General features: G+C 35.1%; 3 protein-coding genes across 5 annotated transcripts; 1 reads left to right on the forward strand and 2 right to left on the reverse strand.

The window, feature by feature from the left end:
• Positions 1-2,887: 2,887 nt before the first annotated feature.
• LOC111996248 (desmethyl-deoxy-podophyllotoxin synthase) lies at positions 2,888-4,815 on the reverse strand. The gene is given in 5 exon segments (XM_024028198.2): positions 2,888-3,623; positions 3,625-3,749; positions 3,840-3,976; positions 3,979-4,050; positions 4,053-4,815. Coding segments are annotated over 5 exon segments (1,533 nt in total). The 5' UTR covers positions 4,747-4,815; the 3' UTR covers positions 2,888-3,118.
• Positions 4,816-8,408: 3,593 nt separating this feature from the next.
• On the forward strand, positions 8,409-9,472 carry LOC136062257 (uncharacterized). The gene is made up of 3 exons (XM_065761101.1): positions 8,409-8,798; positions 8,896-8,959; positions 9,060-9,472. Exons 1-3 carry the CDS (start codon positions 8,409-8,411, stop codon positions 9,470-9,472), a joined length of 867 nt encoding a protein of 288 aa, XP_065617173.1.
• Positions 9,473-15,838: 6,366 nt separating this feature from the next.
• LOC111996249 (staphylococcal-like nuclease CAN1) lies at positions 15,839-25,787 on the reverse strand. Of its 3 annotated transcripts, none has more exons than XM_065761097.1 (8): positions 25,737-25,787; positions 19,558-19,632; positions 19,392-19,466; positions 19,241-19,289; positions 17,629-17,739; positions 17,174-17,361; positions 16,354-16,513; positions 15,839-16,276 (listed from the first exon to the last, which is right to left on the reverse strand). In XM_065761097.1, exons 1-8 carry the CDS (start codon positions 25,778-25,780, stop codon positions 16,247-16,249), a joined length of 732 nt encoding a protein of 243 aa, XP_065617169.1. In that variant the 5' UTR covers positions 25,781-25,787; the 3' UTR covers positions 15,839-16,246. The 3 variants fall into 3 exon arrangements, with proteins under 3 accessions (XP_065617169.1, XP_065617171.1, XP_065617170.1); XM_065761098.1 differs by lacking the exon at positions 15,839-16,276 and adding an exon at positions 17,035-17,094 and having other exon boundaries at positions 16,410-16,513; XM_065761099.1 differs by lacking the exon at positions 17,174-17,361 and having other exon boundaries at positions 16,354-16,524.
• Between the last annotated feature and the right edge of the window lie 1,209 nt (positions 25,788-26,996).

Here is a 26,996-nt window from a genome sequence, read left to right on the forward strand (position 1 = left end):
CTTTGGTATTATGAATGAAAATAATTAATTATTTACTGAGTTTTTGATTTTTTTTTAATACGTATTCTAGAGTATTCAATAAAAACCCAATTTTTGGATATGTAAATTCAAGTCTATTTGAGAAGAATAGAAAGTAGTTTGTACCAACTGAGAATTTTTTTTTAATGTTGTTTGTGCAGAAATGGAAGTGTTTTTCTTTCAAAGTTCTATTTGATTTGTAATTAAAATAGAATTAATAGTCATCTAAAGTGAAGGAAATGTCTATACTTGGTGAAAAGAAGAAATTTTACGTCTATTCTCTAATAGTCTGATGTAAAAGTTAAGATAGAAAATATCCAACTGCTTGATGTGTTTAAATTTTTTAAAGATGAGATTCTAGATGCAATTCCTCTAGCATGTATGTGTTTCAACTTTGGACATCGTTTAGTATAATTTTCTAAAGTACCACTTGAATTTCAACTTATCAAAAAATAAAACCATTTGGATTACAAGAACTATGTGCTTTTAATTATTAAAAAAAAAAAAAAATTGCTTGACACTATAATGCTTATGATCATTACACAATTGAAACTTCCATAGTGGAAATTTGTGTGGCTAGGATTGTAAGATGCATTCTTAGAATTCAGACTATAAAAGATTGAGCAAATTGTAACTGGTAGAGAAAAAAATATGAAATTATTTTTCTTTTCCCAATTTTGTTTTAGGTTCTTTGTTCTTTTATGGTTTTCAACTTTTCATAGATTTAATTTAGATGATGTTTATGTATTAAAAATTGCAATTGTTAACCATGTTTGATGCTTTATATATTTATTTATATCTATTTAAGACTAGAACATCAATCTTTGGCATCTACATTCCAATTTGGATTTCCCTAGCAGGTGTAAGTCATTTGTTGCTAAGTGCTAAGGCTATAAATGATCTTATAATACTTATAAGTACATCAAAGTTCTTTTTATATCAGTTATGCTTTCTCTTATCAATCACTTACTTTCTACCAATAGAAATTAAAATTTTTTCTTTGTATTTATACATTGAAATTTAACCTTATATTATTATTGAATATGTTCTCCTTACATGGAGCTCAAAAGGTTGTATTAGTTTCTATTATTTCAAAGGTAATACAAATGTGCTATAATTTTTGCAGGTGGCCGAAGATGACTCAATTCATCCAAGTGAAACAAAGCTGGCATTATAGTACATCAGGCCTAGCTAGAATATGGCTTTGCTGACTAGATGTTTTTTTTTTTTTGGTTAATAAGTGCTATATACTATTTTTTGCTATGGGGAATTTTGGACTTTTGACATTGTTATTGAACCTGACTCTACATCGCACAATTGTTTTCTTTTTTTTTTTTTTTTTTTTTTTTTTTCTTTTTTTTTTTTTTTTTTTTTTTGGAATTGATTGGCATTATTAAAACAAAGCCTTTAATAAACATATTAATTGTTGTATTTTATTGTGTATTTTTATTAAAAGAAGAAGGAGGTATGGGATTGGAGGAAATATCAATGTAATACAATAATTCGTTATATTAATTAATAGAAGAAGAAATAGGATCAGGTGATATTTTTCGATTTTTTATCTTTTATTTTTATGATGCACCAAACCGTTAAATATAGTACTTGGACTTATAATCATGAATACCTTATTTCTGTAATGTTTGCGCAATATTTTTATACTCATAAATTTTATATTAAAAAAAACTAAAATTATTATCAATTTTACTATAGATTGATATATAATGAATATGCTAATCAATTTTACTAAAATTATTCTTTATTCTAGTCTTTTTCTGGAGGATTTTTGGCAGGCGAATTGAGTGCCTTTCTGTGTTGATTCTTCCTCTATTTATAGAAGGAGGAGCTCAAAGACTTGGAGTTCAAACAAGACTCTTCCCTTTCAAAGTTATTTAATTAATATTTGTCCATTAAAGTTCAAAATGATAAGATAGAAGTGCAAATTGGAATACTAAACAAAACAGTTAATTTTGGGCATTCAAAGGCTAAAGTGCTGATCTGTAGAGGAACCTTGCACATAGAAACTAAGGATTGATTAGTTGTGGTTTTGTCCTACAAGTAATGGTTTCTGCTTCAAATGCACTGACTTTGAAGCTATGAATTCAATTCTGGAAAGGCCTTCTTGGCACTTTCCGAACAAGCACTTTAGTGTTGAAGAAATGGCATCCAGCTATGACCTTATCCAAGGAAGAGCTGTGCAAAATCCTATTTCGCTTTAGCTTTAATAAAACCTTGAAAGTACTGAAATGAAACATGGTCTAGTTACATAGCTCTTGCTGTTGGTAAGCCATTACATGCTGATACAATTTATGAGTCCAAGTCACCAAGAACAGAAACAGCTTTGCCAGAATTTGTATAGATGATCTTACTCAGAATACTACTGCCCTCAATTCACAGAATAGTGAAGAGGTTAAAAGGTTTGCACCAGTCAGTCAAGTTTAAAAGCAATTTGGACTTCCCAAAGCAGACAGTAGCTTCTCCTGAGGCAGAAACTAATTCTTGTGTATACTGGTATTGATGAGGTACTCTGGCTAATCCATGACTAAATTTTTATTATTATTTTATCTGGTTTACTTTTTCTAGGTGTGTTTGTGTCTCTTACTTTTTCATTTGACCTTTTATTGTCTCATCATCTGCTTCAATTACGGTCTAAAATTTCTCCACCTGTAACTTTCTTTACTTTTTAGTGCATGTCTTTAGTAATCTTAGATGGGGAAATGTGAGCATGAGTCTTTTTGTTTAGTTGTAAACGTTCAGGAAAAAAAATGTATAGAACAACACTAAAATGCCTCAGAAATCATGAATAGAAAAATATTGATGGTTCAAAAGTTGTTGCCATCAAGATGAATGGGATAAAAGATAGGTACAAAAATGAACTTCTAATTTAGTGTTATCTATTAGAAAGTGACGATCATACAAGCTGAGGAGCCGGCTCAAAAACTGTGTGGAAGATTGTATCTATAAGTTTATTCCACACAAGCTGACATTCAAATGAAGATAGAAGTTTAACTTCTTTATTCTCTTAAAAATTGTTTATTTGCCATACCACCCAAACTAAACATATTCCATTAATAAAACAGACACTTAAAACTAGTATTACATCCTATTGACTAGATGTCTCCATAAGAAAGGGAAAACGAGGAGTAACATTTAAATACAAATCATTCTTTCTCCTACAGGTTGCTCCAAAATTCTCAGTCATGTCAAGTTCTTCTGGTTTGACTTCATTTGGTAGTTTCCAGTCAAAGTGGTATAGCAATTGAGCAAGTGCAAGTTCAATAATTGCAATAGCAAATGTTATGCCTGGACACATCCTTCTTCCAGCCCCAAATGGAAGGAATTCAAAGTCATTCCCTTTAAAATCAACAGAAGAACCATGAAACCTCTCTGGCTGAAAGCAATCAGCATTAACCCAATAATCTGGATCTCTCCCTATAGCCCACACATTGACAATAACTTTGGTTTTAGTAGGTATGTCATATCCATTGATTTCACATCTCTCCCTACATTCCCTTGGGATTAAGGTTCCAGGAGGATGTAATCGTAAAGTTTCTTTAACAACTAATTTCACATAATCTAACTTCTGAGTGTCTGTATATTCAATTTTTCTTTCCTTCAAAGACCTTGCGCACTTCAGCTTGTGCCTTCTCCATTACCTTTGGGTTTCTAAGCAACTCTGACATTGCCCATTCTAAGGTTGTTGCTGCAGTCTCACCCCCTGCAAGGTAGATTTCCTGAAAAATATTTGAACTAACTTTTATGTCATATAAATCTTATTAGTAGTTGAAAAACACTTACTATTACAAGAGTCCATTAAGTCATACCGAAGTGACAGCTTTGATGTGCTCGGTTGTGATCTCAAATTTGAGGACACTCGACTTCTGAAGTTTCAGGAGCACATCAACAAGATCTTCCTTGCATGAAGAGTCATTGGTGGTGCTAGTGGTTATCATTTTCTCTTATGATCATCAATTATATCCTCAAGAATTTTGTCCCTCTTTTGGTGAAGTCTTTTCAAGGCAGTCACCATCCCATTATTGAGGCAATAAATTTAAGTGAGGGATACAAATCCGGCACATTGAAACCTGAAGTAAGCACCATTATCTCCTTAACCAGAGATATGAACTCGTCTTGAGCTTTGCACTTTTCTCCAAATGCTGCTCTAGAAGTTACAGTATTTGTCAAGTCGAATAAATGCTTGCTGAGATTGATGGAAAGCCCGTTGGACAAAGAAAGAGTTTCAATAAGATTCCATTCCTCTTCTTCTCTTACTGCCCTAAATGAGTGAACTCGCTGAGCAGTTAGAAGTTCCAAAACACAAATTTTTCTCATTTGTCTCCAGCAATCGCCATAGGGAGTGCCAAAAATGCCTGAATAAGCATATGAGAGAATTTCGTCCACAAAAAAGTCAGGCCTTTGTGCAAAACAATGTTCATGTGTTTTCAAAACCTCTCTTGCTGCTTTTGGTGACGAAATGATCACTGCTGATACCTCACCCAACTGTAGCCGCATAACAGGTCCATGTTTCTTTGCTAAATCTCTCAAAGAATAATGAGGTAATGATCCTGAGGTAATCAACTGATACAAGTTCCCTATAAGAGGAAGCTTCCATGGCCCTGGTGGCGACTTCAGGATGGTCCCTCGGGCTTTATTTCTCTTCCAATGTGCCACCACTACCAAAAGGAAGAAGGAACAGGTAAGGATTGAAGTAAAAGACAGTAACTGGAACATTATGACATTGAAGAGGCTCTTACAAATTTGTGAACTCTAGATAGGTTTCTGGTGTAATTTAAGTACTCTTTTATAGAAATATCATGCACTTAAAACAATTTTGTAAGCATCTAATGACGTCATCCCAAAATCATTAGCATTTTAAAAGCTACTGCGCGGGCGTGGATTGGTGGTAGGATCCTCTTATTGCTTCACATGATACTTGACAAGAATTGAGTAGTTTAAGTAATGACACTTCAATGAATGTGTGAGCCCACAACGATAGTTTCATTAAGAATCTGGTACTAGTGGTGTGCAGAAAACCCGCCAACGCGCCAAACCCGACCTAACTCGGGTTGGGTCGGTTTTTAGGGCTTGATGGGTTAGGTTGGTTATAAATTTTTTTTTATAGCGGGTCGGGTTGGGTTTGGGTAATAAAATTACAAACCCGACTCACCCACCCATATTTTAATATATGTTTAAAATATATTATATATTTAATAAATTTAAAAAAAAAACCAGTTGTAGTGCACTTTCTCAGTTCCTACTATCATATATAATATAAAATCTTATTAGTTTTTTTAATATATATTTAAATATACTATATAATTAATAATAAAAAATTTAAAAATTTTAGATATATTTTGTTTATAACTAAGTTAGGAACTCATGTATATTTTGTTTATAAGTGAATTAGGATACTAGTTTATTTATATTTTGTTTATCAACTCAGTTGGATACTTAAACATATCTTTTTTACAACTAAGTTGGAATATTAGTTTATATATTAATTTATATTTTGTTTATTAACTCAGGTGGTAAGTGTGATATATTTTTTTCTGTTCAATTTAATAATAATAGTAATAAAAAAAATTGTCCAACCCATGGGTTCAACCCGACCCAACCCAACCCATGGGTGGGTTGGGTTGAATTTTTTTTGAGCCACATGGTGAGTTGGTCAAAAAATCCCCTCAACCCGACCCATGCACACCCCTATCCGGTAGTACACATTATATTACCTTACTTCACGTGATGTAAGGTTGATGAGTCTACACTGGGAATTTCTTTTTGTTGTTTAGCCAAAAATAAGGAGAAAGTGATTTCATATTATAACTTGCAAGTAAGAACAAAGAAAAAAGAAAAAAGAAAGAAATTGATTTGATATATAACCTAATGTAGAAGAGATCTGGACAACCTTCAATTATTCATCTGTTGTGGCCAATTTATCTTGAGGGTTAACCTTTTTTTTTTTTTTTGTGGCTAAATCTTGAGGGTTAACTTAATAGTTATCTTTTTCTACAAGTTAGAGTAAAAAAAAAAAAAAAAAAACAAACATTTGGTAATGACTTCATATATCATGACAAGTGATTCCATATTATAACTTGCAAGTAAGAACAAAGAAAAGAAAAAAGAAAAGAAATTGATTTGATATATAACCTAATGTAGAAGAGATTTGGACAACCTTCAATTATTCATTTGCTTGTGGCCAATTTATCTTGAGGGTTGACCTTTTTTTTTGCTAAATCTTGAGGGTTAACTTAATAGTTATCTTTTTCTACAAGTTAGAGTAATAATATATATATATATATATAATAAAAACAAACAAACAAACAAACATTTTGTAAGGTTGAAATTTATCAACCATCTTGTTGGCTTATTCCGTGCCAATTTTCTTATAATTTAAGCACTTAGTAACTCTGTATTTAGGTGAGATTATTATAAGAGTAGTGTGTGAGAAGATGTGAAGAAAAGCTCAAGTATGTGCAAAGAAGCAGAGCTTCGCGGCTAGGACTCGTGGGTGGCTCGCGAGTGCAAATTGCTAACTTCAGGCACGTGAGATGCACGTAGGGAAGCTGAAGGGTCGTGGCAGCTGTCGCACTACAGGACAAAAGTCCCAGGCTGGCCAGACCGTTACGTCGCGACTTGATTTCGTGACTTGGACAAGCCGCGAGACCAAGCCGCCAATTTACCCTGTTTGGCAAAAATCTGTCTCTTCGTATTCTCATCTCACCTCACTATATATAGACTCTTATACCCACTAAATGTAGAGAGCTTCTAGAGAGAGAATTTTGTGAGAGAAAACCCTAGAGAAAAACAAGATTGCCTCATCCCCAATTTTCATCTAAGAAACTCTACAAATTCCTCTACTCTCTTCTTCTCCATTGTCATACCCTTGAGAGGTCTTTTACCAAATCCTTATCTCACCACACCCACGTCTATGAGAAGGTTTATTTGGTGCTAAGGGAAGCAGTTTGGAAGGAACCAATATACATTGATTGGTGCTATGGTCAAGTAGCGGAATCTAGTAAGTTAGAAAAGAAAAAGGTTCGGCGTAACCTCGTTAGAGCAAAAAGCTTAGAAAGCTTAGGTATCTGGGTAGATTAGGCTTGAAGGGTCTATTATTGTTCATGTATCCCAACTACATTTTCTAGTGGATTATTGACCACTTGGAGAGTGGCAGAGAGGTTTTACGCCGAGGGCTTCGATTTCCTCTTCGATAATACATCATGTGTTGTTCTTGTGTTTGCATCTCTCTTCCCTTTATCTTTGCCTTATATTTACTGATGTGGATGTGATTATATTTGGCTTAGATTAGTTACCTATTCAGTGATTGGCTTATGTTCATGTTTCGCACTTTAATTGTTTGATTATAAGCTTGAATTGGTATTATTATAATTTGGGGTCTAAACGTTCAAGGGTGTTTCATACCCATATTGAACTTTCAATTGGTATCAGAGCGGGTGCACTCTTTGTGATTTGATTACCTGAGTGCGATCCTAGACCCCTTGGCTATGGATGTTGCTGTAAAAATGGTCATGCTGAACTTTGGTTTAAGTGTTTGTGATAATGACTCTATGAGTATGTTTGAAAGATATTCTAAAAATGAACTTTTAGAGCTAACTAAATCCAGAAAACATGCTAGGATGTTCATTCACTTGCTGAAATACTTTGAAAATAAGAACCACATTCTACACAATAGTCTATGTGAGTCTAATTCTTTGATTGAGAAATACAAAAGAAGAAATAAAACATTATATGAAAAGGTTGATAATCTAAAAAAGAAAATTCAATCTAGAAAAAGCATGGAAAATAACAATGAATTTTTGTTTGATGGTCAAGAATGCTTGTCTCATGCTTATATGTTTGTGCACACCTCATTAAAGGTATTTAACTCGTGCTTATGGTATCTTGATAGTGGATGTTCTCGTCATATGACAGGAGATAAATCACTGTTTAAGACCCTCAAAGAGAAAGCATGTGACTATGTGACTTTTGGTGATGGGAGTCATGCTTAAGTTCTCGAGAAAGGAACGGTTGAAATACTGGGATTACCTCTACTGAAAGAAGTGTTATACATCAAAGGATTGAAGGCAAATCTCTTAAGTATTACTCAAATATGTGATGAAGAGTTCCTTGTCCAATTCTCAAAGAAGGGATGCATAATCATTGATGAAAAAGGGATTCAAGTCTTGGAGGGAAATAGGACTACTGATAATTGCTATGGAGTAGTTCCTACGGCACCTATCTCATGTAGAAGTGCTCGTGTTGATATGCTGAAACTTTGGCATCACAGGTTTGGACATACAAACTTCAAACAAGTATGTAAAGTCTCTAAACTTGAGGCAGTAGAATGACTTCCAAAGTTTGGAAAAGTGGAAAAGACTATATGTGGAGCATGTCAAATGGGGAAACAAACAAAAGCAAACCATCACAAGGTAAATGTGATTACTACCTCACGGTGTTTGGAACTTCTTCACGTTGATCTAATGGGGCCTACAAGAACTGAAAGCCTAGGAGAAAAGAGATACATTATGGTGGTAGTTGATGATTTCTCAAGGTACTCTTGGGTGGAATTCCTTAGAGAGAAATCCGAAGCATGTGATAAAATGCAAAGATTATGCAAGAGATTGCAGAATGAAAAAGAAGTTCCCATAGTCAAAATCAGAAGTGATCATGGGAAGGAATTCGAGAATGCTAAATTTGAGTCGTTTTGTGAAAAGCATAGTATCAAGAAGGAATTTTCAGCTCCAAAGACTCCACAACAAAATTGGGTGGTTGAAAGAAAGAACCGGGTGATCCAAGAGATGACTAGAGTCATGCTACTCAACAAAAACATACCTCAAAGGTTTTGAACTGAGTTGTGAACACCTCTTGTCACACTTGTAACAGAATTTATTTCTGAGCAGGGACAAAGAAGACGTCATACGAAATACGGAGAGAAAAGAAACCCAAGGTGAAGTATTTCAGAGTATTTGGGAGCACATGCTACATTCTAAATAACAGGAAAAATCCGGAAAAATTTGATGCTAAGAGTGATAAATGAATATTCCTAGGATACTCCACAAATAGCCGAGCTTATAGAGTGTACAACAAGCGCACTAAGACAATGATGGAGTCAATCAATATGGTCATAGACGACACCATATCTAAAAATGAAATTGAGGATGATGAAAAGGAGTTCAAACTCAAGGAAAATGAGGATGTTGATGATATGGCTCTAAGTGATGATGCTGAGAAAGTAACACCTGGAAAGGAGTCCACACCTTCTATATCAAGAAGAGAGACTAGATCAACACAAGAAGTCTTAAGTCCACTCACTCCTCCAGAAGTTCAAATCCTAATTTCTCGTGATGAGGAACTCTCAACTACTAAGAAACCTTCATCAAGAGTGACTCTTAATCACCCATCAAGTACCAAGAATCAAGGATGTGCATCCCATTTTGCTGTCTCATCTTCCGGATTCTAAAGCGTAAAGGACTCCATCCGTCTGAGAATGAATTTCCCTGCGCAAAACCATGTCCAATCAACATGCGCACATTCAACGCTAGCATTGGTCATAGCAAGAAGGGAATCAAAACAAAAGCTTCCGAGTTCCACAGTGGCTCACGCTCCAGTTCACTTCCCGCTGACGAGAAGCTAGGCTCTATTGTAGCTTCTGTTCATGAACTGAGTTCCAATATGTCCGACCTTACTTCCATCTTGAATCATCTCAGCATTCGATAGGATACGAAGTTTACTTCGATTCAAACTCAATTGGATGAAATTCAAAGAAAGTTAGAAGATAATGAAGACTAGCTATTTCATGACAAAAAGGGGGAGATGTTGTTGGCAGGGGAAGAGCTCAACGAAAGGGGGAGATTTCAGCTAACAGACTTTTGTTTGCTACTTTTGTCTATCTTTAGTTGTTACCATATTTCTGTATTCATCTTATATCATTTAGCACTTTATGTTGTTGGTTTGTACCCATGTTGCTTCTGTAAGTTTTAAGGGTTTGTTCTTATGCACAATTTGTAAACCTTTGTGGTTTGTGTCATGCTTTATGCAGCCTTTGTGCTTTGTTATATCAGTACTTCCAACTAAATGTCTTACATTTTCTTCTAAGTACTGTCACTCTTGTGCCCTTGTAGGATTTTTCCTAGATGCACATACTTCATGTACTATGCATTGGTTGAGTGTTGGTCATTCAAGCGATTTACCTTGTGTTTATTTTCTTGAATGTCCGGATGTTCATTCCAAGTGTGAATGAGCATTGTGATCACTTGGCTATAGTGATTACTTGTTTTGGTCTTGCCATGGTTTACTGCTTTATTCCATTGTATATGATCACATTGTGCTTGCTCCATATGCATTACAAGTTTCTGTATACAATGAACTTATTGTGTTGTTATGTTTCAGGAGTTACTTGTTCTTATGGTTTTAAAGCTTCGCAGATTCTAGAGTTAAGTGTGAGTGAGTTTTCCAACTGTTTCCAACTCACGCGTTAAGTCTAGAGTTTGTTTAAGGGTTTTGTCACGGAATAGCCAAAGGGGGAGATTGTAAGGTTGAAATTTATCAACCATCTTATTGGCTTTATTCCATGCTAATTTACTTGTAATTTAAATTTGCTAGTTTTGTTAAAACCCCTATGAGCACAAATGTTAAACTCATTATTGACTTATTAGGTAAAAGTGTAGATTCATCTCTTTATAGAAGCATGATAAGTAGTTTTTTTTACCTTACTGCTAATAAACCTGACATTAATTACAGTGTGGGAGTATGCTAGATATTAGGCTAATCCCAAAGAGTCTCATATAATTGCTTTGAAAAGAATCATAAAGTATGACAAAACCACTATAAACTTTGGTATGTGGTATAGCAAGGACACAAATGATGTTTTAGCTGGGTATTCTGACGCTGATTGGGTTGGGAATGCTGATGATAGAAATAGTACATCGGGAGGTTGTTTCTATGTGGGTAATAATATTCTCTCCTAGATGAGCAAAAAACAGAATTCCATCTTTTTATCCACTGTAGAAGCTGAGTACATCGCTACTACTAGCTATTGCACCCAACTTCTATAGATGCAAAAACTCATCCATGATTATGGTATCTGTCAAGAGCATCTTACCATCTACTGTGATAATACCAGCGCCATCAACATCTCTAAGAATCTGGTTCAACACTCTCGAACCAAACACATAGAGATTCAACATTACTTCATTTGGGAGCTTGTCAAATTACTCTTGAGTTCATTCACACTGATGAACAGAATGCTGATTTGTTTACCAAACCTCTTGATAGCAAACGATTTGAATTCCTTCACCAAAACATTGGTGTCATCTCCATGGATTGATCTCTCCTTCTTCCTTATGCATTTGCATCTAGTTTTATGCATTGTTTTGTTTAACATGTTTTTGTTTGTTTACTTTTTAGTTTTGCTTTATTTTTTTTTCATATAAAATATAAAAAAATTAAAAAAAAAATACAAAAATAGTGTATGTTTGTGTACAATGCTACTTGTGTACTTTGGATGGCCATTGAAACAAAATTTTATAAATTTTGTATCATTTGTAACTTAGATGAACATCTCTATGCACAACTAAGCAAGTGAGCTTTGTGGCTCGTACTTATTATGAATAAGGTTAAGTAATCTCTTGTATTTAACACTTGTATCACTCTTTTTAACGGAAAGAACTAGAAAAACCTAAGAGAAATGCATAAATAACGATCTCACAATTGTTGTCCACCAATTATAAAATGACATTCGTATGCTTCGACATAACAAAAGTATAATGTCAAAAACTTAACATCATTGGGTAATTCTTTTCTATCTCTTATATGCCCATGCATGATTTGTTTAAAAGGAAAATATACAAAGAAAATAAAAAGCAAAAAGAATCAAATGTTTAATATATAATTGCAAGCGTGTATTCTAGGAGATGTGAGAGTTATAAGATGTAACTCGAAGGTGATAGTCATCATCAAATAATTATGATTGTGTGTGAGTTAAAGTGATTTTCTTATATCTCAAATTGTCATAACATAAAGACACTTATGCAATCTTGCAATATTCTTCACACATAACACGCAAAATTCTTTGCTACTTTTGATACATGTACAGGTATAATATAATTTGGTCATCACAAGGAATACATATATTAATATATGCTCACTAAATTGTCTTAACTTGTTTTTGAAATATAAAATTGATTAAACTTGTTTAATGTGTGTGTGTGTGTGTGTGTTTCTGCTTGACATGTTTTTATTTTTGAGAGAAGATTTTGATAGCTTAAAATGTTGATTGGATTGTTGGTTGTGTAACATGCTTGATTGCATTTATATTTATGTTTTTCTCTTCTTGAAAAACTGTTTTTAAACAATCTCAGTAGCTATCTCGATACCTCTCGACAACTATCTCAATACCTCTCAACAGCTAAGCTACCTATCGAGACCCTTCAGCTGCTTTTCATCGCATTCTCGATAGCTCTCGATAGCCACTTTGATCTAGCGCGAAACCTTCTAGATGCTCGATAGTTTCTTGATAGCTACCTCAATCCATCAAGAATCTTTGCTGTTGAAACCTCTCGTTAGATCCTTGATAAATCTTCGACGGCTAAAAAGCGCGTTTTTAAATCTCGATAGCTCTCGATCCATCGAGAATTATAAAGCTTCTATTTTCTTTTATTTAAAGGGTCAGCACGATTTCAGCTTCACTTTTCTCGATCTCTCTCGATTGTTTTCAGTCATTTCACCTCCCAAACACACGTTTCTCTCTCAAAAAATTTAACCCACGTGGTCTTCGGCCTTTTCTTGTCTCAAATCACTTAGTATGATCTCTTTATCTCTTATTCTTCATGCATTTCCTGCATTTAGATCTAGGTTTTGGGTTTTTGAAAATTTTTTGGGGTTTTTCAAAATTGATGAAGTTTTTGTAAAATTTTTGGGATGGGTTTTGAGTAAATGATCCTATATGTTCATACATTGCATCACATTTACATTATAAAAATGTTTCATGCATTTTAGATGTGTGCTTACCTTGTTGCAATGTTGTGTGCTGGTAGGTTTGGATTGAGCTAAGCCCATGATGTATTTAAATTTGCATGTCATATGTTCATGCATTTTTATGCATACGTACCTTCAAATTTTTACATTTTTTTATAGTGTCTTATTGGTGCTTTTCTGATTGTCCCTCTCTCTCTTCCTCTATCTCTCTTTCTTGTGCTAGTTGCTTCATGGCACCTAAATGCAAATCTACTCCGTCCTAAAACCCTCTTCGTTTTAGGGCATCTTCTTCCTCTGATCCTACTCTTTCCCATGTTCAATTCCGTGATGATAAAGCCCGAAAGGAATTTTCAAAGAACTTTTCTAGACGAGGCATTCATTCAGAACACCAAGTCATCCTATCGAATTTTTCTATTACTGACCTACCCACTGTCATCTACAGTCGAAGTTGGGAGTCACTGTGTGGCACCCCGGTCACATACCCTTCTGTGATCATACAAGAGTTTTACTCCAACATGCCCAGATTTGATACTTTTGTACCTCATTTCTTCTCTCGTGTTTGAGGTATGCGCATTGTAGTTACTCCGAAGATTGTCTCCGAGGTACTACACGTTCCTAGGGTAACGCATCCTGACTATCCTGGCTGCGAGCGTCTAAAGACTATGTCCAAAGACGAACTCTCGTCTCTATTTTGTGACACCTTCTTCTTGGGGTGACCGTCAAAACACCCCTTACTCAACCTTTGCTAAAGTCCGAGATTTCTAAACATGATAATAACATTCATTATTCATCCATTGTCTCACTATAACACTATCACCAAGCCTGGTGCTCGATTTTTGTTATCCCTCTTAGAGGATATCTCTATCGACTTCCCCTCTCACTTCATCATATCCCTTATAGATGTCTATAGGATACGGCGACCCGTGATAAGCTCATTTTTCCTTTGGCTATCACGAGGATCTTTCGCCATTTTTTGGTCTCCTATCCCAGTTCTGATCACTTTCCTATTATGGGTGTCATTGACATCACTACCGTTAAGCTGAGTGATGCACAGCTTCACTCGAGGCAGACTCAAACCGAAACGGCCACTCCTCCAACTTTTACCGCCCCTTCATCTTCTGCGGGTGGAGTGACTCTTGAAGCCATCATGGCACAGCTTGTGCACACGGATGCTTGCCTTGACACTCTCAGTGATGAGTTGTGTCAAGTAAATACCCATGTTGGTCGTATCACACGACGACGGGCTATAATGGATGGTTTCATTGTTGCTTCTTCTCCCTTTCCATCGACCTCTAAGGATGAGAGTGGCGATGGCTTCGGTAATGATGATGCTGATGAGGATGATGGTGCTAGCTTGCCCAGTGATGATGATATGTCTACTTAATGTACTTACCCTTTGTCACTCGTGACAAAAAGGGAAAATAATTTGGATATAAGAGTAGTTATACACATAGGAGGAGGGTTAGTATAGGAGATCATTTTTGTTAGGGGGAGTGTATATGAGGGATGCAATGAGGACTTTATGTGTCTTTTCTTTTCTTTCTATTTTAGATACATTATCTCTTGTACATTGGTCTTGTGACCACTTAGTGATAGCAAACATTATACTTATGTTGATATATATATTTAATGATGTTATCACGTTTCACATATCTTTCCATGTATTGTTTCTTTTCTCTCTTCATGCACATGATTCTTCTATATCTTGTATGCAATCTTTTATTTCTGTTTCACACTATGATGCCGTGATGAGTTTTATTTAAATTGTTTTAAAAATACAGGTTGTTAAAGTCTTCTTACCATAAACTCTCTTCTTCCAAAAATTTTCAAGAGTTTGTATTAAGATAGATTTTATTGTATTCAATAAGTGAATATGAGTTAATTGATTTATGACTTCTCTCATATGTTCATTTGTTTCTTGTAATTTTATCACGGATTGCCAAAGGAAAAGATTGTTAGGACATATGTGAATAATATTAGAAACATATGTCAATATTTTATGTAATTGACTAATCTTTTGACAAAATGCACTTTACTTGTAATTGGGTAGATCTAAGATGTATTTAATACTTCAAGGAACAAGATTTCAAGTTCAAGTGTTAAAGTCATGCAACTTTGTCTAAGAAACAAATGAAAAAGTATTGTTCATTAAAACTCAACAGCTAGTATCTATCGAGACTTAAAGAACTGTTTCAACTCGAAGCTCGATAGTTGCTCGATAAATAAGGTATCTGTCGAGATTTGAGAAAAACAAATTTCAGTTATATTTTGCATTCAATCCGTAAGTATATGTTTAACCTTTCTTTTCTCACAACCCTAAACATATATAAAGATTATTTTAAGGACCATCAAACGAGACACAAGTTGCACGTGTAAAGCAAAGTTTTGTTCATGCAAATTATGACCAGAGACAAAATTTTTCCTGGTTCATCTTTCTCTTGAAAAAGCTGCTATGTTTATACACCATAGGATTTATAACCAATGAACTTTTTGATATTCATCGTGTGATAAATTGAAAAATTTTGCAACCAACATCTTTCTCAAGTTGATAATTAAGTCATATACTGAGATCCGCGCGTCTATTAATTAGTCATATACTAGGAGTCATGCATTGAAAAGAGAGAATATCACTACAGAACAAGTCCAATTAAGTATTGAGATAAGGGTTCAACTGTAGGTTGGTATAAGGTACTAGAATTCCTTTACTGGTAATCGCTTGTTTTGATAATAGTGAATTCTCAGGAGTAATGACCTTAAAATCACTTGGTGGGATTTTTGCCATGTAAATTTTCCCCATTCATAAACAAATCACCGTATCAATTTAATTTTCGCTGCACTTTAGTTAATTGACGATTTGTTTGTGCTACAACGCGTTTTTGTATGTTAATTGAATTAATTAATTAACTTGACTAAATAAATTGGTTAATTTATCACAAGAGGTCAATACATTCTTGACCTATCATCTTTTGTCCTTTCTTCTTATTCTTCTTTCTCCATTCCCATGGCTTCCCAAGCTTCAATGAAGCTCACAGGCCAACTCTTTTGGCTTGAGCTTCTTTTTCCCACTAGTATCATAATTCATAAACATAGAGATTTACAATTCTTGTCTGTAAGTCTTATCTTTACCTTTTATTTTTATTGAAAACTCACAAACGTAGTGTTAGATTAAAGAGGCTTAACATGAAGAAAGTACAAGAATGAAGTAAAGATAATTTCTTACTCTTGCAAGTTATGGGCGTTGGTCGTAAGTTGCATAGTGTCATGCTAAACCTTTCTTAAGCATTAATTCCTGGCAGTGAGAAAAGAGGGATAAGTTAGCTCAGCGTTAACAAGCACAAAAGAAACCAATGTACAGAGAAACAGTACTTGAACAAATTTGCCATCGCAATATATGTCAACTACACAGCGGCCATATCGATCTTCCCCATAAACAAGGACTCGCAAGCACTTTCCTTGCACAATCTTTGTCAACTCCTCCTTTGCTTCTTTCCCATATGGCATTTCATTCTCTGGTGCATCTATTCCCCTGTTCAAAAGCTATTAACAACTAATGCTATATAAAATAAATAAATAAAATAAAATAAAAACTAATAAATAAATAAAGAGATTAATTGCACTTTGTCCTCTTAAACTATGGGGTGAAGTTCAATTCCAACCACCCTCCCGCACCCCCCCCCCCCCCCCAAGCGCAATAAGCTATACATTGAACAATCAACCCCCTAATTGATTGATAGTAGGCTAAATGCCTCCCACCGTAAACAATTTCCATTAATTTCAAAATTTTAACTAAAATCTCACAAATTCATTATTAAAGAAATTCTCTATGTGGACATTGTTTATTTTCATTTTTTTTTTTCTTAAAATTTTGAAATTGATGGAAATTATTAACCGCAAGGGATATCTTGTCAATCACCAATTAATCATTGGAGAGTTGCTCGATTTCACAGATAATGGGGGATTGAATTTGACCCCATAATTTAGGGGGGCAAATTGCAATTAACCAAAAAACTAAAAGATTTAGCTACTTGAATCCTACTGTAATTTTACCTTAGTCAAATTCGATACTTTCGAGCAAGGGTTTCTTTATTGTTCTGAAAATCGAGTATCCTAGTGGAAGAAAAGAATAACAAAACTATAATATTGAATCAAAATTGGAATCAAGGCCTATGCCTAGTAGATGACTAACCAATATCCGGACTCAATAATTTTTTTGTGAATTGCATTTGCTTCTATATAATTTTTCTCAGCACGCGCTTGTGATCTTTGGATAACTGCTACTTGTACTTCTATAGGAACACAAGATGACTCCCTTGGGTCTGTTGTTTTGACATACACTGTCATCCCATCTCCATCTACTATAGCTCTTGAATCAACCTAGTTTCATTCCAATAATTCATTATCAATAAGTTTATAGACATAATTAACGTCGTTTTTCACAACTATTAAGGTGGCAAGTTGTTAATACTAAACAATATAATGATGTCAGTGATGAACACATGTGAAAGTCAATTACAATTTACAACTTACCACCTCGGTAAGTAGTGAAAAATATTGTATCTACAATGATTCATTATATCAAACCCAGCTCTATGACTTGATTATGGTAACATACATTGAGTTTGAAAAGTGTGTGGTTCTTACCGGAAATGTCTGAACTTCATACTTTACTCCTGCAGGCATTGATGTTGGGACCCCAACAGTAAGTTGGACTAGGGTATGAGGAAGAGGAAGACCATAGAAGGCCAATAAACCCTACAAAATAGGCAATTTAAGAATATTTGTTACTTTCTTCCATTAAAGTTCTATGCATTATATGCAACAAGTTATACATATATGTTGTGACAAGATCTTTTATTGTAAGCGCCCATCGGGTTTAAATCATTGGTCAACGGTGTTGCCGTGCCTTTTAAGATGAGTAACGAACACTTTTAATTGTTATGAAATTATTAAGGCCAAGTCCTCAACCACTTTTTATCCAAAAGTATTACACTCATAACAATTTCACAATATTTTTATAATAAATTATTGGTTCTAATTTAAATTTATCACTGAAATTACTTTTTGCCCATCAATAACAACGTATAACATGTCACTTATAATTTGTTATGAAAATATTATAAATATGACATTTCTCTTTTTTACCTAGTAGGTTTGAAAAAACTAATGAGCTATTGGAGTTGGATCTTAATGGGAGTCATTTTTTTTTTTTTTAAGAGAGAATTTCAACTTATGGTAGCTTTTGATAATAACTCTTTATCATACTAAGACACCAATCGATTTTTAGCGTAGGCGAGAAATGAACTCTAGATCTCTTATTTAACCATTAAAAACTTTACCAGTTGAACAAATTGAAATCCACTAGTGAGAGTCATTTCTATGTGTGAGACAGTGAGAGAGAATAGATACCATCCAATCAATATGATAATTTATACTTTTGTTTAGTGTATATTTTAGCTAGATTATGTCGTAAGCTAATTAAGTTATTTATGTCCTTGCTAAATATATTGTTGTATATAGGTATTTTGGCTCTCATAATAACTAATAAACACTCTCTTAGTCTCTTTCCCTTGTTTTTTTTTTTTTTGAGTAGTTCATGAGGAGAATGTTGTTGTTTTTATTTGTTAATGAAATTGAGTTTTCTCAAAAATCAATGTGTAAATCTATGATTATATATATATATATATATATATATTATTCAATAGAAACATAATAAGGATTTTAATGTATACTAGTTTTGGAAAAAATAAAAAATTATACCTAGCTTGATTTCTAGCTCTTGACTATTTGCTGTTGTATTAGGATTCTTTCTCATTTTCATTTTTTTTTTAAAGGATATTTACAATATAATTTTGTTTTCTCATGGATATCGGAAGAGGTTGTAAAGGGTGTTTAAGTTATTTAAAATTGGATATAATTCTTTATTGGGTGGAGGTGTGGTGGGATTTTAAACGTATGACACAATTTTTTAGATCTATGAAAGATTATATCTTCATTATCTCAAAAAAAAAAAAATCCTATTTCAAAAAAAAAAAATATATCTAATATGAGAGAGAGACATGAAATCCCATCTCCCTCGCAAAAGAGTCAAAATTAGGTTTGCATCAATTTGTGATAAGAAATTCCTTCAAGTTCAATAAAGTTTAGGCAATCAGGTAATAGAAGTATCAATGAAAACGCTAAAAATTGTTTTCTAAATCACCAAAGCTTGCCGAAAGTAAAGGGGGAAATAGGAAAGTCTTATAGTTCCTCATACCCAATCTGCAGCAGCCTGCAATGTCACATGATCACCCCATTCGCCACTCCTAGTTCATGAACCCAAAAAAAAGGCATATAAGCATGAGAAATATTGTAATATTAATATTTTTGTGAATAAAAAACCATTAAAACAGACAATAGCACAATACTTGCTCATTTTCTTCAAATAGTCATTGTTAGCCATGGGGACATAACCCCCTGTACATTTCCGGGTGATATTTAAGCTGATGACAACAACAAACAAAAATTATGACGCTTCAAATAAATAATTAAGTTTTGACATCTTAAAATAAGAATGAATCAAATGCAACAAACCTGTTGAGTAATCTGTTCTCTTTGAAAAGCGTGGTGGTCAGGAGAACGATACAGTTGATCAAATAAAGCATGAAACTGGGAAAATATAGAACTAATAAGATGTCTTTCAAATATATAACATCAAGAAGTAATGCCAATAATTATTATCAAGCATCACAAATATTAATACATAACAGTCCACTTTCATTGATCATTGATTCATTGTGTAAGTTTTGTATAACTTCAAGCAATTCACTTGCACTACAGATAGCATACATCAACAATCTGGACCTTTCTCACTCAGAAATCATGAATGATGAATTTTGCACAAGGACTTAAAAAGAAACAAAGCTTCTTAAGTCAATGGTTAATTATCAAATAATTTGAAGTCATTTAAAATTTTATTTTTTTTTATAAGTAAGAAGAAAATATTATTAATCAAGGAAAAGCAAGAAAAATACAAAGTGTTCATAGTAGTGAAAAAAAAAAACAATATGGAAAACAAATAGATACAAGCACCCACTAAGCTATTCTAATAGAGGAAAGAAAATCCATAAGGGTAAAACAATTCGAGAAACCCCAACACCAAGACCAATCAAAGAGGGTCCATTGGCATAAATCTAATAACTGAACCACAGTTTTCCCCTTATCCTCAAAAGACTGCCGATTCCGTTCAGTCCAAATAGTCCACATTAAATAGCCTGGGACTAAATTCCAAATATGAAAACCCTGTTTTCCAAGCCAATGATACCAACAAAATAATAAGTCCACAACTGAACCTGGCATGACCCAGTCGATCCCAACCAACAGAAGTATATACATCCACAAAGAATGAGCTATCGGACAATTTCATTTGCAACTCAAACGAGGAATTTATACAAATTAGAGAAGAAAAAGACACATGTTACCTGCAGTTAATGACCATTAAAATTAAACAAGTACATATGTCAAGTATATCTGCACATGACTTGGACACCAATGTATCTGGCAAAGGAAACCACCCCAACCTATCATCTATTCAAATAAGGCATTTAAAAAGTAGTTATAGAAGAAGATCCAGATAAATGTTTGTTGCCTTCATTGGATGCCTATTACTTAACATATAAGCTCTGCATATCAGCCATCCCAGAATATTAGCAAATGACAATTCAAGGAATCTGCTATACATGATTCATGAGGTCAATTAAATTCCAACTTATTTGGATCCACTTTGAAATTGAATTGAATTTACATAAATCATTTTCATGAAAAATAAGGTCGAATTTTTTATGATGCAATGAATTGCTTCTAAGGGCAGACTCAAAAGAGAATAAATACTATGACCACCAACTAACATCCAAGAATGCACTGCAGGTGATACTCATAACAAGCCCATAAAAAAGGATAACTGAGATACAATGTGCAGGCATATAAATTTTTTTTTTTTTTTGGATAAGTAACGTAAGAATATTATTAATAATAGAAAAAGTGTCAAACCGAGTACATTGTGGATGTACTATGGGGGCATAAATCAGAAAACAAAAGTACAACAATCAAGAAAAGAATAAAGAGAAGAGCAAGAAAAATGAGAAAAGACCACACTCCATTCAAAGAGAGTATGCAAGAAAAAAGACTTAATCTCTAGCAAAGAACGTTCACAACCCTCAAAACTTCTAGCATTCCTTTAACGCCAAATGCACCATATCAAGCAATGAGGCACTAATCTCTACACCTCAATGTGATGATGCTGTACAAACTTTCCTTGCCAAGCCTCAAATAGCTCAAGAACAGTATGGGGCATAACCCATTGAATACCAAACAAGTAGAAAACCAAAGACCACAACTCTCAAGCTATGGGGCAATGAAGTAGAAGATGATCCACCAACTCCCCACATCTCTTACACATATAGCACCAGTCAAGCACTAGCACACGTCTTTTACAAAGATTGTCTGTTGTTAAGATCGTACCTAAGGAAGCAAACCAAGAAAAGAAAACTACCCTTGGAGGAACCTTCGATTGCCATATCACTCTCCATGGAAAGGAAACAAGAGTAGGAGGGTAAAAGGATTTAAAATATCCTCTAGCCTCAAAACCTTTATTCCTTGCAGGCTTCCAACAAGCCTTATCTGGACCAAACCCCCACACTGTCGAAAAATAAACCAGCCCCATAAACCAATCAAAAGCTTCTTCTTTCTAATCTTGTAGTGGACAACGAAATTGGACATTCCAATAAATCCTCCCAGCAGACCAACCCATAACTTCAGCCACCGAGAAATCCTTTGACCTACTCAGACAATAAAGCTCTGGAAAGGCCTCTTGGAAAGTACAATCCCCACAGCACACATGCTTCCAGAATTTCACTCTCGTACCATCCCCCACATCATATACAAGGAGTTTAGAAAAGTTCAACCAACCACTTCGAATGTATCTCCACAGGCTGACCCCATAAGGACTTGTCACATTTTTCGTACACCAAACACTCCAACTATTCTCATATTTTGCCTCTATAACCCCCCTCCATAGAGCATCAGTCTCCAAGCCATACCTCCACAACCATTTTCCTAGCAAGGCAGAATTAAAGCTTCCCAAACATCTTATACCCAATCCCCCGACCTACAAAGGCTTACAGACCTTAGCCTATTTAACTAAATGTATTTTAGGTTCACCACCAATCTCATTCCACAAAAAATCTCTCTGTAATTTCTTCATACACTTTGCCACCTTGCCCCTTTTAGATAGATACAGTCTCTTCCAACCTGCGAATCTCCTCTCCATTCTCTCTAAGATAGGATTCCAAATAGATAAATCCTTAAACTTAGCACCTAATGGAAGGCCCAAATATTTCAAGGGCAAAGAAGACTGCCCACACCCCAACAGACCCACCAAAGCCTCCAAATTGTGCACCACACCAACAGGTACCAACTCAGATTTTCCCAAATTAATACAAAGCCCTGACACCTCCTCAAATCTAGCAAAAATCGCCCTCAAATTAACAATCTAAGTAGGCTCCGCATCACAAAAAATCAGAGTGTCATCTGCAAATAAAATGGGAGACACCATCACTGATGGACCAGCCGTACTACCCACAAAGAAGCCTAAGAAATACCCAGCGGAGGCAGCCACATCCAACATACGACTTAAAGCCTCCATCACAATATCAAACAACAATGGAGATAATGGGTCTCCTTGTTGAAGCCCTCTAGAACTTCCAAAGAAATCAGATGAACTACCATTAATCAGAATGGAAAGTTTCACAGTTGAAATGCAATACCTTATCCATTTTCTCCATTTCTCTGAGAAACCACATCACTAAAGCATGTACATTAAAAAATCCCAACTCATATGATCATACGCCTTCTCCACATCCAATTTACACAACACACTTGGAATTCCTGACTTCAATCTGCTATCAATACATTGAGAAGCAATCAAGACAGAGTCCAAAATTTGTCTGCCCTTCACAAAGGCATTTTGAGAATCCGAAATAAGCCCATGCACCACCCTACTAAGTCGATTAGCCAGCACCTTAGAAATAATCCTATAAATACCACCAACTAAGTTTATAGGCCGAAAGCCCTTTACCTCCATAGCATCCACTTTTTTGGGAATAAGGGCAAGGAACGAAGCATTAAGACTCTTCTCAAACCCCGCCTGAATATGAAAATTGTGAAATACAGCCATAATTTCTATTTTCAAAACACACTAGCAAGACTAAAAGAATGCCATGGAAAAGCCATCGAGGCCAAGCATCTTATCACCATTAAAATCATTGATCACACCCAACACCTCTTCCTCCTCAAAAGGCCTATCTAGCCAACTTGCATCCTCCACCGAGATACTAGAAAAGGCCACATCATCTAAGACAGGCCTATGAGCCACATCCTCAAAATAAAGTTGCCTATAGAACTGAGAGATACAACCTGCTATAGCTGCCAGGTCTGAAGACAACTCCCCATCCACCATAAGCCTATCAATAGAATTAACCCTCCAGTGAGAGTTAGCTATACGATGGAAAATTTTAGTATTCCTATCTCCTTCCCTAACACATAGAACTCTAGATTTCTACCTCCAACATATTTCTTACAACAGAGTAGCTTTTTCTAACTCATCACGAATTCTTCCCACTTCTACCATTTCCCCCACTGATAAACCCAGACTATCCTCAATATTCTCTAAAACACTCAAGTCCTTACACAATTTTTTTAATCCAAACTTCACTACGACCAAACACCTCCACATTCCATCTTTTCAAGTCATTCTTCAAAAGCTTTAATTTATTGGCCAGAACAAAACTCGGTGCACCTTGAATCCGATAGGATTCCCACCAAGACTGAACCCTATCCACAAAACCTTCATCCTTAAGCCACATATTATCAAATCTAAATAGCCTACTCCCTCTCTGAAACAATCCACCCTCAAGGACAATTGGAAAATGATCCAAGCACAACCTAGACATCCGTCTTTGAGAAACTGTTGGAAACTTATCCTCCCAATTTGCAAAAAACAAGAATCTGTCCATCCTAGCCTTCGAAGCAACTTCTCGAGAATTAAACCAAGTAAAAGCTCCCCCTTGCAATGGCATATCAATGAGACCCTATTTCGAAATAAAATTGGAAAACTCCCTCATAGCAACAGTGAAAGAATTAGACCCCAATCATTCGGAAGGGAACCACATTAAAGTCATCACCCACACACCATGGAACACTCCACCAGCTATTCAAACCACAGAGTTCCTCCCATAAAAGCCTCCTATCTCAGTGTAAATTAGGACCACACACACCAGTAAACGCCCAAGCAAACTGATTTGACACACTTGTGAACTTACAAGAAACCGAAAATCTTCCCACTACTTCATTTTATTCACTACCTGAGTGTCCCACATCACTAACACTCCTCTAGAAGCTCCACACGAACCTAAATAAGACCAATCAACATGTTGGCCACCCCACAATCCCACCAAGACTGAACCCTATCCACAAAACCTTCATCCTTAAGCCACATATTATCAAATCTAAATAGCCTACTCCCTCTCTGAAACAATCCACCCTCAAGGACAATTGGAAAATGATCCGAGCACAACCTAGACATCCGTCTTTGAGAAACTGTTGGAAACTTATCCTCCCAATTTGCAAAAAACAAGAATCTGTCCATCCTAGCCTTCGAAGCAACTTCTCGAGAATTAAACCAAGTAAAAGCTCCCCCTTGCAATGGCATATCAATGAGACCCTATTTCGAAATAAAATTGGAAAACTCCCTCATAGCAACAGTGAAAGAATTAGACCCCAATCATTCGGAAGGGAACCACATTAAAGTCATCACCCACACACCATGGAACACTCCACCAGCTATTCAAACCACAAAGTTCCTCCCATAAAAGCCTCCTATCTCAGTGTAAATTAGGACCACACACACCAGTAAACGCCCAAGCAAACTGATTTGACACACTTGTGAACTTACAAGAAACTGAAAATCTTCCCACTACTTCATTTTATTCACTACCCGAGTGTCCCACATCACTAACACTCCTCTAGAAGCTCCACACGAACCTAAATAAGACCAATCAACATGTTGGCCACCCCACAAGCTACGAATCACTGCTCTTTTAATCAGCCCCATTTTGGTTTCTTGAAGACAAACCACATCTAGCCCCCATTTTCTAAATCAAATTTCTAACCCTAAGCCTTTTATCTCGCTCATTCAACCCTCTAACGTTCCAAGAGATAATCTTCAAGCTCATTGATAAGGCACAACAGCCTCCTCAATACATGCACTTCTTGCTTGATTTGGACCATACTCAACATTCAAGGATGACAACAGATTTTTCAACTTCCACTGACCTTTCTAGCCAGAAGTGCATGTATTGAGCAGGCTATTTATATTTTACAGGATAATCTTCGTCTAATCACCTACCACAAGTTTCTATTTATATTTTTTTCTAGCCTCAATAGCTAATAATAATCCTGTAAGTTGCTCCTCAAAACCCTCCAACAAAATGCCCACAGATTTCTTAAAAGCCTTTATCCTATTGGTGACCCGTTGTGATGACTGACAATTATCGACACTCTCCTTACACCCAAAATAAAGAAATAAGCAATAAACCAACACTATTTTTCACCACTAAACAATATCATAGAACCTATCGTTTCCATTTCCAAGCATAAGCATTTATGCCGAAATATTTTTGTGCGTGTGCATGTGTTGTGGGGGGGAGGGAACCAACCTGGCAGTTACCATCTCCTTGAACCTTATGCTCAACCAGCTCATATAACTGCAGCCTGAAAAGACCAAATATCTTAATATTAGATACACAGTAATTTGAATGAATTTTCAATTAATATAAATACCCAAAAAGAAAGGTCACACACTAAAGTAATAACTTATAAAAATGTAAGAACTTGACAAGAAAAATGCATTAAAAAAACTATGTCACCAAGGCCATCACAAAAACCTCATTCATAGCCATGTCAATAGTGTATGAGAAACACATTCAAAATGAAGATCTTGGATTTATTAAAATAAAGATGACTCTAAGCTTATATTCATTACATTTATGCTATAATCAGAAATACTGTACCCTTCCAAACCCTTCTCTTTTTCCCTGCCCCTCTTATAAATTCCAAAGCCACCCTAATGTAGGTGCCCCTCTTATGAATTCCAAAGCCACCCTAATGTAGGTGTTGGTTCGAGAAATCAAATATGCCACCGGCATTTAGATTCTTGGGAATGTGATGTTGGGGAACCTCAATGCCCAAGAAAGTAAGTTGCTCATGTTTGGTTTGATTAGGAATATTAAGATTGTTGAGAATGTGAGATCAAAAAAAAAAAAAAAAAACCAAAAAAAAACCAAAAAAACCAAAAAAAAAAAAAAAGAAATCCCAAACAAACAAACAAACAAACAAACATTTGATAAATGACTCCACATATCATGACAAGTGGGAAACCAGCACATATCTTAACCAAAAACAAATAGCCAAAGCTAAACTGCTTAACAAAGTTTACAAATATGAAATATCCTTAATTCTAATAAAAGGACATGTATTAGAGGGTGTATCAAGGTTTGCTACCAAAAAGTAAAGAATGTGGAGCAACAAATTTCCATCCTTCATATTACTTGAGTCTCTGATGAAATTTAAAACCTACATACCAGCCTAATGACAACACTGAAAGGCAACATAGGATTCTAATGCTATGCTTATTATTGGGTGCACGTGAGTGAAGCCCCCACATTAAGTAATAAAACAAAAATGAGTAGTTAATATAACATAATTAAACTTAAACTCATAAGCTTAAATCTTTTGCGTTAAGTAGTGTCTCTATATGTTATACTAAATTATTAACTACTCAATTGGAGTCTTACTAAGATATTCTCTCCCCAATTCAATTTAATGGCCTACATCCATAATAGTAAACCAAAAAGCACAAGAATAGTGAAATACCCTTTAAGATTGAGCTCTGCTATGCAAGGTAACAGCTCAGAAAA

The sequence above is a fragment of the Quercus suber genome, unplaced genomic scaffold (assembly GCF_002906115.3).
Source record: "Quercus suber isolate HL8 unplaced genomic scaffold, Cork oak 2.0 scaffold_395, whole genome shotgun sequence".
NCBI lineage: Eukaryota > Viridiplantae > Streptophyta > Magnoliopsida > Fagales > Fagaceae > Quercus > Quercus suber.